The 13,651-nt window shown below is 40.7% G+C and overlaps 1 protein-coding gene across 1 annotated transcript in view; it reads left to right on the forward strand.

Moving 5' to 3' along the window:
- Window positions 1-13,651, forward strand: part of EXOC4 (exocyst complex component 4) — a 668,442-nt gene that overhangs the window by 176,123 nt on the left and 478,668 nt on the right. The window contains exons 8-9 of the mRNA XM_037513395.2: window positions 3,758-3,903; window positions 8,860-8,948. Of these exons, the coding sequence (XP_037369292.2) occupies window positions 3,758-3,903; window positions 8,860-8,948 (235 nt within the window). The remainder of the gene's footprint in view (window positions 1-3,757; window positions 3,904-8,859; window positions 8,949-13,651) is intronic.

Here is a 13,651-nt window from a genome sequence, read left to right on the forward strand (position 1 = left end):
GCATTTAGAGAGAGAATAATCTCACTTAGTTAATGCAGAAATGAGAGGGCTGCAGCATATTCAGGGAAGAGTTGAATAGGTGATTTTAATTGGAGTGCTGGGTTCATGTTGGGAAGAGTAGGACACATTGGAAATATCTGTTGAGGTTAGAGTTTGAAGATGATGAGATGAGCAATCTTAACATGACAGGCAACAGTGATTTAGGAAACTCTGTTGATGGCGTATGAAATGGGCTAGAAGAGTAAGGGAAGGAGGTAGAAGATTAAAAGAGAAAAAATGCATAAATTTATTTATCATTATTTATTTATTTATTTATTTATTTATTTATTTATTTATTTAGTTATTTATGCAAGCGCTGGGTACAGTCAGAAGTGCGGGAGGGTGAGAGAATTCACCAGAGCCAGAGTGGAGAACAGAACAGGCAGAGTGATGAAGTAAATTGCTGAGGGGAGCAGTGGGCAGCAGGAGAGGGCTGTGCGCCATGTGGGACCCTCGCCCAGTGGCTGGGGATCGAACCGGTGCTGCAGAGGCTACAGGCAGCTTCACAACCCAGCGCTCAACCACTGCACCACCGGGGAGGCCCAAATTGCTTAATTTGAACTAAGTGGGTGGCTATCAGAATGGACAAGAATGGGTAAACTAAGGAGTTGTGAAGGAATAATAAATTGGGGAGTCACTTCTTTATGGATACAGAGGGAAAGAGGACTGTATCAAAAGATGGTTCTGAAGCTTTAAACTTGGAGACCAATGAGAAAAAGAAACTACTAACAAAGAAAAAGAAGACAGGAGAAGGATTACGGCCTTTTGAAAGATAGTGTAGGTTTCAGAATTGTGGGTTGATTTTATCCATGAAATATGTGAAGATGTCAAGCATGGAGTCACAGATGAGGGAGAGGAACTTGGGAGAGAAATTAGGGCTAATGCACATCAAGGTAAGGAAATAATACATGTGAAGTTACTTTTTGAAGTTTGAACCTAGTGACAAAGGAAATAAGATTATAGAGAGAGCAGGAGGACCAGAGTAAGATTTTTGTTGAGAAGGTAGAAATAGTACGTTTGTAGCTTGTGAGAAGTCAGTAGATATAGAAATAGACTAACAATGCTGAGGGGTGATAATTAAGGGGAATTTATTGACAAGAAAAAAAATCCATTGATCTTAAAATACATGTTCTTAAAATGGTATTTAGTTTAGCTCTGGTCAGTCAGTACCTTATTGTACAAAGCAAGTCCTTTAATTTTAGGAGAATAAATGCTTTGAAATAATTACTTGGTTTAGTGTATCTTCATGCTTTGGGGGAAATATTTCTCTGTCATATTGGTGTTAAGACCAACAGTTGAGTGAAACCATCGCACTTGTAGATATCTTCCTATGTTACAGAAATTTGAAATTCTGTTCTGGTTTACTAGCCGCCTTCTGTTCACAGGTTACTGCAAACTTTATTAGGATCAGTGCTAAGTCTACAAAATAATTGAGTCCTCCTAGTTGAGTTGTTACTGGAGACCCAAGTCAATATTCTCCCTGAATGTTGGGCAGTTTGGGTGATTTATTAACAGAGAGAGTATATTTGTCATTATATTACTTCATCAGCATGCTGAATAATACTCTAGTGGCCTCATAAATAAATAAAAAAAGCATTGACCAGTCTGTTAACATGTTTTATACTTTCTCAGTGAAATCTTTATTGTCCAGAAAATGAAATAAATAAAGTCCATTTACTGCTACCCATAGCTATCCTCATGGGCAATTTTTATTCTCTTCGTGAGTAGAGTGTCATCGGGAAGAGCACAGGCTTTGGTGGCAATTAAAGCTCAGTTGAAATCATGCTCTGTTCCTCTGTAATTACTTGATCTTAAGCCAGCTCCTTCCTTTTTTATTAAGGCTGCTTTTTTTAGAGTAGTTTAGAGCAGTAAAACTGAGGCGACAGTGTAGTGATTTCCCATTAACTCTGGCCTCCAACTCCAAGTGTGTAGGCTAGTTTATTTATACCACTAGTTCTCGGTTTCTTCATCTCTACAATGCACGTCCTAACTTTCACTTGATAGAACGTTTTTAAAATGTCTGATGAGTACTCAGTAATGTGTATATGTTCATAATAGAAATATAATTGCTTTAAAGTGCATCGGGGGAAGTATCCTATTCACAGGGTATTTCATAAATGTTTCGTGATGATAACTCTTAATGTGGTCCTCATGCCTAGAATATTGACTCAATGAATGAATGAATATGTGCATGTGTGCAGGAAGGAGTAGTTGTATGGCAACCCTTAATCTCTTCCATATACTGTACCATTTATCTTAAAGTTTTAAATGTGATGAGTAATTATAGGAAGGAATTGATGCATTTGAGTCCCAGGTTAACCCTGAGTCTTAGGAACCCTGGTGATTTCTGTGTCTGGTCTGCTAACTTCTTTCACAGTTAGAACTTTTTCCAGTGCTGATCTTAGAAATAGTAAAACAGCCAGTTCTAGCCAGGCCCCATCACCTGAGACTCTCAAATAGTTCACCAAAACAACAATAATAACAAAAAAAAAAAAAAAACCAAACAAAAAAACCACAAACAAAAAACTGTTGCTTTGAAGCTCTTTTTTCCCTCACATTTTATTAAAAGAAGTTTATTTTGCAGTTATATAAACAAAGCCTTTTTTGCATGGATGGATTTTTTTTTAAAGATTTATTTATGCATACAAGAACTGGGGTACAGGCCAGAGATGCAGTGGGTGAGGGGATCTACCAGAGACAGAGCCGGGAACAGAACAGGTGGACTGACTGAAATACACTGCTGAGGGGAGCAATTAGCGAGACAGGAGAGGTCTGCTGTGCCATGTGGGTAGCTTCCTGGCCGGGGATCAAACTCATGCTGCAGAGGCTACAGATTGCTTCACAGTGCAGTGCTTAATCCCCTGCACCACCAGGGAGGCCCACATGGGTGGATTTTTATACCTTGTATGAAAAACTCAAATGTATCCAAAATGATATAATGAATACCCATATATCCAAATCATGTATTTAACATTTTGCCATATTTTCTCAATTTGTTTGTTAGAATTGTTGTTTTTATCTTTGGCATCATTGTTCATTTTTGTACATTTTTATACTTGCATGCTTTCTCCTTTTAGGTGTATTCCCTGTAAAATTCCCACCACCAATTCACCTGTGAACCATAACCATAGTCCCTTGTGCTTTGAAGCGCTTAAATAAGTGTTGGCTCTAGAAATTATTTGTAGGTCAGGACCTCGTAACTCCCGGGCCATCGAGCCAGCGTTCCTCTGGTTGGCAGTTTGGTAGATGCTGATGCCCTGTGTTCTTAGTGCAGAGAGAAGAGTGCAAGCCACCAGCCCACCATCCCCAGCCGCCTCCTGAACTGTGCTTCCTTATCTGTAGTCTGAGAATTAACCTGATAATGTTTTGTGTTTTATATGAGATAACATGTCTTGCTGCCACCTAAAGCTCTCAGTAAATACTATGGCATGGCTATCATGCCATTGTAATTTGACCCATAATGGAACCTCAATAAAAGTGTTTCCTTTACCCACTATGTCCAAATGCTCCATCCCTATCACCACTTCTGATACTAGGTACCAAATAGATGACTTTATGGCCATAGTTGCCTCAGATCTGTTAATAGTATATGAATAGCTGGATTAATATACTTGTGAATGTCAAGGATGAGGTTTTAGAATTAATTTTTTATGGTTTTAAAATGATTTTTCTTAATAGCACCATATAAATGTGTGCATTAAACTGCCTCGCTGTACAGATGCTGCTGACCGAGTACTTGGACATGAAGAATACTCGTACGGCCTCTGAACCATCAGCACAACTCAGTTATGCCAGCACAGGACGAGAGTTTGCCGCCTTTTTTGCCAAGAAGAAACCTCAACGGCCCAAAAATTCTCTTTTCAAGTACGTATCTGCCGGCTGGTAAGATAGCAGGTGTCAAGGAGTGCTAGATCCGAGTGGGATGGCTTTCTCCTTGAATGACAGCTGTGACTTCACCCAGTTCAAGCTGAAGTCATTTCTAGAAAGTGAATGTCGGTTCACTTTTGTGTACTTCTGTTTTCTGTAAAGGGAGGTGTCTGTTTTGGAATATGGTCACCAAATTATTTAGAACTTCTAATAAAAAATGGCTAGAATTCATTTCTGAGGAATTTTATATAAAATGCAGAGAAATGAAATTTCCCAGTTGTTTCTGGGGAATTTTATATGAAGTGAGAGGAAATGAAGTATTTCAACTTTTGAAAAGCCCCAAGTGCCAAGAAACGACCTCTGTTAATAAAGTTATGCAAATCTCCTCTGCTAACTAGTATTGGATTTTATTTGATTTAATATAAGAGAGATCTGGAAATTCTTCTTTTCTAGTTACAGTCATAGTAAATCCACCAGGCCATGTACCTATGTATATGTCACTTGTAACAGCTAACAGTGATGACATTTTTATTATCAATGTTAATTAGTATAACAGTAACTGCTACTGGTTTGGTTTTATCTGTTCCTTTGTTTTGTGTCTCTGTTTTCCATGTACACAAGTCCTTGAACCTATGTATCTCTGAGGAGTTAAGAGATGTATGTCTTTGAGGAGTTAAGAGATATTTAAGGAGTTGTGTCTCTAAAGCTAAGCTTGTCGAGTAAGCATTGATGAAAGCTTACTATGTACCAGTTACCATAGTAGATGAACTTATCAAAATAATCTCAAACATAATGCAAGTCCGATTACATCAAATTTTGGCAGCAGAACTAGTGGCTAATATTTAAAAGTCCTTACTAAGTGTTAGCTAAGACATTAAGTCATATTCATGAGGTCTCATTTACTCATTACAAGAACCTTATAAATGTAGGTTCTGTTTTTAATCCTCTTACACTTAAAAAAATGGAGATGCAAAGGAGATTAAGTAATTTATATAAATTCACATGCTAGTAAGTGGTAGAAACAGGCTTTAAATTTTGGTGGACTTGTCTGTTCCTTTCTTTTTTTTCAATTGTATTTTTCATTGTGGTAACATAGGTATAAAACACCAAGTATGGTGAAGAGGCTTAAGTTTATGTATTAGTTACCATACCCACCACCAAGGCACCCATGATCCTCTACCATAGTCTGTTGGCCCCTCTCCACTTTGCTCCCCACCCCCCTAAACCCCCATCCCTCCTCCACCCCGTAACCTCAGTTCCGCAGTGAGATTTCTAGGATGGGTTTTGATTTGGCTTTGTCTGTTCCTCTGCTTCATATTTTCTGTTCCACATATGACTGAAATCACTCAGCATTTCAATCTATCTCTCTTTTGAGGAGTTAGGAGATATTTAAGAAGTTGTGTCTCTAAAGCTAAGCATGTAAAATAACTATACAAGTTATTTTATACTATCTGAGTATTTTGAATTTATTCTTAAATATTTGGAGCTCCAGTATCTTTTATTGATTACTTTTGAAATTCATTTTTATCATGAATTCATAGAGTTCTTAATCATTAAGGAAAGTTGCAACAGTTCATTTATCTTGTGGCCTAGAGGAGAGGGGATTTACTGAGCCGAAACTGGAGGAAAATCCATTTTGTTTATTGAATGTGTTCCTTTTTTCTTTCTCACACTTTTATTCAGTGGTTGGATCTACTATCAGTTAAAATACTTTAGTCTGTAAGGAACTTAGAACCTTAAGTGAAATAGATTAACTACTGGAAAGTTATTATCTCATACAATAAGGATGAATGTGAAGGATTTTTTAAAATTCACCACTGCAGTATCATCATGGACCCAGTCCTATTTATTTTTCTGCTCCTAGTTCTCCACCAATAAAAAATGGTACCAAGGAAATAAAGGGTGTGATTCTTCCTGCATACCTTTTTAAAAGTAGATTTTAGGATTTACCAAAAAATTGAGCAGACAGTACAAAGTTACTTTATGACCCCTTCCTCCACAGTTTTTCCCCTTTTACTTGCATCTTGCATTGTGTGGTACATTTGTTACAATTGATGAGCCTGTATCAGTGATACATCATTGTTAGCTAAGGTCCAGTGTTTCTGTTGGGGTTTTCTTTGTGTCCAGTTCTGTGAATTTAGAGAAATGACGTAATGTCCTAGCCACCATTACAGTATCATACAGAATAGTTTCATGGCCATAAACAACATTCCCTGATCTCTACTTTCATTCCTGTCTATTTTTCATACCCCCTGAATCTCTGGCAGCCCCTGATCTTTATATTATCTCAATGGTTTGTCTTTGCCAGGATGCCTTACTTTGGGGTCATACAATCTGTAGCCTTTTTGAACTGACTTCTTTCACCAGCGATATGCACGAGGGTCCTCTAACTCTTTGCACCTTGATAGATCATCTCTTTGTGCCACTGGGTAGTTTTCCATTGTGTGGTTTCACCAACATTTGTTTTTCCATTCAAGTTTTGAAAGACATCTTGCTTGCTTCCAACTTTTGGCAATTATGAATAAAGCTGCTATAAACATTCACATCTAGGTTTCTGTGTAGATGTGACTCATTTGAGTCAATTCGTGGGAGCATAATTACTGGATCATATGGGTAAGACTATGTTTAGCTTTGTAAGATGCTGGAAAGCTGTCTTTCAAAGTGACTACCATTTCATATCTTTTAATAATGAATTATTAATTACCCACTTATTAATCTTGTCTGCCTGTAATGAAGCCTGTGCAAATTTTTCTCAGGTTCTAGGATTGGTTTGTAGGCCCATTCTTACACTAGTCACTGGCAAGGGAAATCAGATCTTGGTGATTATGTTAAACCAGCTAGGGTTCATCTCTGGTGATAGATTTGGAGCTGGAGAAGAAAGTACTTTTCCAGAGTGCATCGCTGAGTGAAGCAGGGACAGGGAAGCAGACTATTGAGAGAGAACTGAGGTAATGCCAGGAAGCAAGCAAGAGAGTGGGAGGAAAATGTGGATGAAAGCAGCAGCTCAGACTCCTTCAGGTGCTGCCCAGGACACCCATCCTTCCCCTTTCTTCTCACCCTCCACCCAGCTCAGCTTCACCTTCTAAATCTAGGTGCAGTACAGAAGGCAGGTCTCAGGGTTCCCAGATTTCATGATTTCAACCATCATCACCCCTAACATTCAACCTTCGATCCCATATCCTCTTTCAAAACTTTGGTAATCCTGAAATTGTGGTGTTGGAAAAATATTCAAATTGGTAGAAATGATTAAATGAACTTAAGTAATTGTTACCCACTTCTTATTGCATAGTAATGAAAACTCACCACCTATATCAAATCAGGCCATGACTCCAGAATGGCCTGTTCTGAGTCCTGCTTCTACCATTGAGCAGCTGTGAGAGCGAAGCAGGTGTCCTTCTATAGCGAGCCCCGGGGCCTTTGGTATTCAAATAAGGTGAGACTCAGTCATGTCTAGTGCCTCTTTTGCTGGAAAATTATGTCAATCTGTGCCTTGTTGCAGACTTAAAGAGGATTCCTGAGTAGCAAAAATGCATCAGGTTGTAAAGGATTAAGATTTTTGTGAGCTGTAGTCTGTTTTTATCACATTCATGAAGGGCTTTATTACTCTCTTTAATTGCCCCTAGCCAAGGTTAATTAAGTGTGTTTAAGTTCGCTCTCATTGTAGAATGTGTGCCTCTCTATTCTATGCTCAAGAGTTTATTTTTTTTCCCCTTGCCATTTCTGATCAATAGCTGTCAGCATGCTTTTTGGAGGTCAGTGGCTTCTTCTCCACACTTGACTGGCAGGTGGCACTTTTTGAAGTACTGCACACTTTGCCTGCCTTCTGGCTGTTAGCGCCCTCTCAGTTCTTGGCAGGGCACAGAGCGAGGATCAAGTAACCCAAGTGCTTCCCTCAGACTGACATTCATCGTGGTATTCATCTTCCTTGTCAAGGAATGGATAAAGAAGGCATAATTAAGGAAATGATGGCGCTCTGTCCTTGTTGCCAGAATCCTATCCCATTATCTCTGCTCCTCTTTCATCCTGCTGCTGTTTACCCCGTAGTGACAGTCGCTCAGGGAGGGATTTCTCCTGTCAGCCTGCTGTTTGGATTTTACAACCTCAGATTTGAAATGGAATTTCTGAACACCTCAAAGGATTTACTGTTTATAGTCATCATCTTACCTGTTTGTTTTCCCCCACCTTGCCTGCAAGTTTCTCTTAAGACTGAGACTTGTGGTGGTTTTGTCTTTCTTTGTGTATATCACGTTTGTTTCCAGAGGGCAGTTCTATCTCGTGAGCCAATCCCCATGTTTCTCACCTGAAATGGCTTCAAGGTAGCTTGAACAAGTATTTGGTAACTTGGTATTTCTGAGAGTGTTTATATGGCATGTGGCAGGTCAAAAACCTACAGCCATTTAGCAGCTCCATTGTTTCTGAGGACTTTTAGGGAGGCACCAGAGATGTCTTCTTTTCCTGCAGTGTTCGACAACATTTCTAGCATGTTCTTTATACCAGTCCTCTAAATGGACCAGTTAGAAAGGCAAGACATCTGCTCTGAGGGATCATTGAATTCTGTGTTGGTGGCTGGCAGTCAGGGGTGACTTTTCAACTGGAAATTAGAAAAAAATGAGCAAAATTAGAATGACTTTGCAGGCCCTTCTTGTTGCAAAGGATGGTGGTGGCCTGAGGGCCAAAAGATTCAATCTGCAAAAGATCAGAGGTAGGCCGGTTGAAATGGAAAAGGTGCAAAATCTCTAAATTCTGTTGTAGAGGAACATCAACCAGGAACGCTGTTCACACGGCAGGGTCTGCAGCAGCCGACCCTGGTCCTGACGTGAAACCAAGGATGGCTTGGTTGTGGAGCCTTGGAGACATCACGCAGACTAGAGTTGAATGTATTTGGAACACAGAGCCAGACACCACCTATTTGGTTACCCCCTAACTGTTCGCTCACCCCACATCTGTTTGCAGGTTCGAGTCGTCCTCCCATGCCATCAGCATGAGTGCCTATTTGCGAGAGCAGAGGAGGGAGCTCTACAGCCGGAGTGGAGAACTTCAAGGTGGGTGATTGAACTTCTCAGGAAAAATTAGTTTTCTAGAGGAGGATCCAAAGTGTTTTACAGCATGTAAGTTTGTGGTCTGCCTTCACAGGCATCTTTCAAGATAACAACAATTTAACGACTTGATAATCTGTTGCTTCTATCATTTCCCAGCATCTGCTGCCCAGTAGCTAAAACTATTACAATGGCCACAGGATTTATAGAGCTGTTACCATTCAAGTGGGAACTGGAAGCAAAAAGAGATGAGGTCATTCTCTTCTTGCTTACAGATGGCAGACATGAGTTCAATCACAGGCGAGGGGAATGCCAATCTTCTCTGACGGCTACTGTTACATTCAGTGTTTTCAGTGTCTTCTGGAACATGACAGGGATACCTGATATTTGGAAAAGGGCACATGTAGCCTCTGATATTATTTAAAGACACGTAGGAAAGAGCCTCCATCTCTAAACACTATGTTCTTATCAACCTAACTTTGCTATAGAGGTATACAGGACATATGGTACCAATATGTGGTTATGAAATAACTGTAATCTGCAGAAGACAATACTTAGGGGGATGGTAACATAAGTAAATTTAATTAAATAAAAATATGACCTATAACATTTTCTTGTGTGACAAAAGGAATGCTAATCATGGTAAATACAGTCAATTAAAGTTTGAGAGGGACTGTTAAGTTTAAGGCATCCTGAGCATTGGAAGGGATAGAAGTTGAGTGCCAAGAAATAAAAGATAAAGCCTAAAATATCTAGTTATGACAGGAAGACAGAACTGTCAGAAACAATACCAGGGTGTAATCACTAATTCCTGAGTAGATGATCTGCTTATAATTGCTGGAGGAGTTGAGCGAAGAGAGTGATCATTTCAGTTACTTTAGAACTATGGGCTTTCTACCTGAGGGCTGGATAAAAACACTTGATTGGTGTACTGGAGATGCTTGGAATATTTTTCAGTGACTACCTAATACAGTTCAATCTTTAGTTTTTAAATTCATCATGGTTTTACATCACAGTATTAGGAAGTGATTGGCTAGCCTTTCTGGGTTTAACAACTGTTGACTAGTCTTTCCTACCTTCATTGTTAATCTTAATACCTGTCCATTTTTCCAAAATCTTGCTATGCTCTCTCACATTTATATCACATTAATAGTTCTACAGTTCATATACATCTATAGGTATAGATATTAGAATTAAAAGCCTAGGAACATTTGATAATACAGGGATGGGCGATTCACCTGCCAACATTTTATTTAATATTTAAGTGTTAGGATTCTGAACAATATGAAATATGCTTCTTGGGGTCCCGAAGTGCAGGAGTGTGGAGAGCAGATAGAACTGGAACAAGCAGATAGAACTGGAACAAGAGACCCACTCCATGGTCTTAAAGGGGATGGGGGTGACCCAGGCTCTAGCAGGCAGCCACCTCCCAGAAGAACAGGGTAGGCTGCTTGGAAGGAAATGATTGTATCAGAGCACACATTCTGATGGGACCGAGGGTCATGCTTGAATTGGCTCTTAGATGACCAAGGGCCAGAGATTTTCTCCCATACTCACCATGTCCTCGTCTTATTTCAGAGTTGGCTTAAAGAACAGTTTATTTATTTTTAAAGATTTATTTATTTTTATACAAGAGAGGGTGAGATGATTCACCAGAGAGAGTGGGGAGCCGAACAGGCAGACGACCCAAGTTCATTGCTGAGGGGAGCAGCGGGCAAGATAGGAGAGATCTGCCACGCCATGTGGGAATCTCCCTGGCCGGCCAGGAGTTGAACACATGCTGCAGAGTCTGCGAACAGCTTCACAGCACTGTGCTCAACCCACTGCGCCACTGGGGAGGCCCATTAAAGAACAGTTTAAATTTACCTCTTTCCACATGGTTTGTTGCCTTGGGAATTCCTATTTTTGTTTTTATTTGAATCCTGATCATTTTATTTTTTTTTATGATCTAGTAAACCTCATTTTTAGAGCAATTTTCAGTTCACGTAAAAGTGAGGGGAAAGGGAGCATTCAGGTACACTGTCTGTACGTGCACACGCTCGCACACACTACCTCCTCTGCAAGACACACGATGAAACCTTCCTTGACTCTGACAGTTAGAAATGAAAAGGTAGACCATGTGTGATGTTGTGGTTTACAATAAGAAATGCATATTTGAAATTTGTCCCTGTTTCTGGCAGAAAGTTCCCCAAATTCTTGGAATTTCCTACAGGATGAGAGCTTAAAGGTGTCTCATGTATTAATGAGGAGACTTTTAGAAAGCTCCTGAGGATGGGAACTGGTTGCCCATGAGCCAGGGCTGAGAGAAGGCACTTCAACCCCACCCCTCAATCTCCAAGGGGGGAGGGGCAGGAGAATGACCACTGAGTTAATTGATCTTGCCCATGTGATGAAGCGTCCAGACAAACCAAAATGGAGGGTTTGGCGTTTCCTGTTTGGATACTTAGCGAACACCCGGAGACCTGGGGAGAGAGGAGTTCTCCGAGAGGGCCTAGAGGCCCCCTGTCCCTTCCCACAGCCTTGCCCTTTGCATTTCCTCCAGCTGGCTGTTTCACGTACATCCTTTTTATAGCAAATAATTGATCTAGTAAATGAATTGTATCACTACCTCTGTGAGCTGCTTTAGCAAATTAATCCAACCCAAGAAAGGGGTCTTGGGAACCGCTGGCTTATGGCTAACTGCTCAGAAGTACAGGTGATCACCTGGGTTGGAGACTAGTTTCTGAAGCTCAAGGAAGGGATTGCTAGAGCCCTCCCCCCACCCCCTGTACTGAGAAGTACAGGTAACAAGCTGGACGTGTGCTGTTGGTGTCTGAGGTGCAGAGTGGGAGGGTAAGACCAAACCTCTAACCTGTGGAATGTGACGCTATTTCTGGGTAGTGTCAGAATGAAGTTAAATTGTAGGACACCTAGCTGGTGTTTGGAGGATTGGTTGTTGGTGTGGGGAACACCTCTCCCCTGCCCCCCACATACACACATAATCAGAAATTGTGTCTGAGGAGCCCAAAAGAGCATATAATTAATGGGATAGTGATGTATCCTATCGTTTACTCATTTCACGCAGATTCAAACACAGGCAGTTAATAGGGTGAGGGGGAGGTGGAGGAAGAGCATGCACACTGTGCTGCAGGCATGGGGCAGGACTTGCGCTGCCTTCCCCGTGTGAGAAACAGTACAGCAAAGCACTGAAGGGTGAGGGTTTAGGACTCTGATCTAGCCCTGCATTTACTGGCTTTGTAACCTCTCTCTGTTTCCTTACTTCTAAATGGGGTTCAGTGACTGTGCCTACCTAGGAGGCACTGTGAAAGTTAGGCGTTAAGCTTTGGACACTTTTTCAAAAGTGCCTGACTTACAGTAAATGTGCATTCTTCTCAGATGTTGTTGTCAGTACTAGTATTGGCACTGTGGCGTTTCCACTTGCTGTCTGACTTTTTTCTTTGGCTGATGCCAGTTCAGCTTTCCAACTCAAATTTTAGTTGTCATTTATTCTGATGCACCTTCTCTGTGCTAGTCCTTCTCTGCAATCTAAATCTCTCTCTCTCTCTCTCTCTCTCTCTCTCTCTCTCTCTCTCTCTCTCTCTGAGGCTATGGCCTCTGCAGTATACTCACTGGTCTCTTTCTGAGCACCTTCTACACAATATTGTGGATGAAAACTCACTGGTTTGTGTCTGCAACACACACTTTGCTCCATGAAGGAAATAATCTTTTGTTTCCTGTACTTAGCACAATGCCTGGTGCAGTACATGTTCGGTAAGCACTGGTTGACTCAGCGAGCTTTATTTGAGGTCTAAAGTAGACATGGAGCCCCATTATTCAGAGGTAGGAAGGGCCCCAAAAGGAGATGGGCTCCTGGCAGTCAGGATCAGAAACAGTGTTTTTATTCATTTGTTAGTTTAAGGAGAAGGTGGGGGCTGAGCATAGACATCCTTCTGTTCTCTACGGTGATCTGTGGCTTTATTAAGTACATATGTGGCCCTTGAGCTGTCTGGGCTAGGACAACATCACTGTATGCAATTGAAAAACATTTTAAAATCCAACTAAGTTACAGAGGAATTTTATTCTCTGAGGATGGTTAATTGAAGAATCGCTATACTCTTACTGGGAACTTTCTCATCCTTCAACAAACTAATTGAAATACGGGCTTTCCTGCAATAGTCCATTGTCCTTAGCCTCCATCAGCCAAATAGGGGCATTCGTTTCTGGTCACAAGCCAATTTAACACGTCTGTAACAATCGTTGAAAATACTCTAAAAATCATAAAAAAAAATTGACATCACAGGCTCGGTGAGAGAATAGATCAGCTGTCCTGCTTTTGTAAAAGTTGGATGGTGTTTGATTCAGGAACAAAAGTTTCTCTGATGAAGGCTTTTAACATTTCAGCAGGAAAAAAAGGGGTGAAATCACACCTATTTCCCATTAAAAACGTCCATCCCTTTTTTCAGTTTTTCTATTCATCTGACTGGTCCAGGGACCACAGTGCGATCTGCATTTCAGCTTATCCTTGAAAAGGCATAATTGAATAGTTCAGTCAAATCATAAGAGACTGGCAGAAGATTCTTAATGCCACATAGCTGCAGGCTTGGCTTCCCAGTGGTTTGGTTCACAGGTCAGCTGTTCCTTCTGTTGCAGGGGAGCGGCAAAGAAATCTACCAGAAAGACCATCAAAGTAACATTAAAAAAGCTCAAATTGTACAAAAGCTAAGTTCCTG

The sequence above is a fragment of the Talpa occidentalis genome, unplaced genomic scaffold (genome assembly GCF_014898055.3).
Source record: "Talpa occidentalis isolate TD23 unplaced genomic scaffold, MPIMG_talOcc4v2.1, whole genome shotgun sequence".
In the NCBI taxonomy this organism is placed as follows: domain Eukaryota; kingdom Metazoa; phylum Chordata; class Mammalia; order Eulipotyphla; family Talpidae; genus Talpa; species Talpa occidentalis.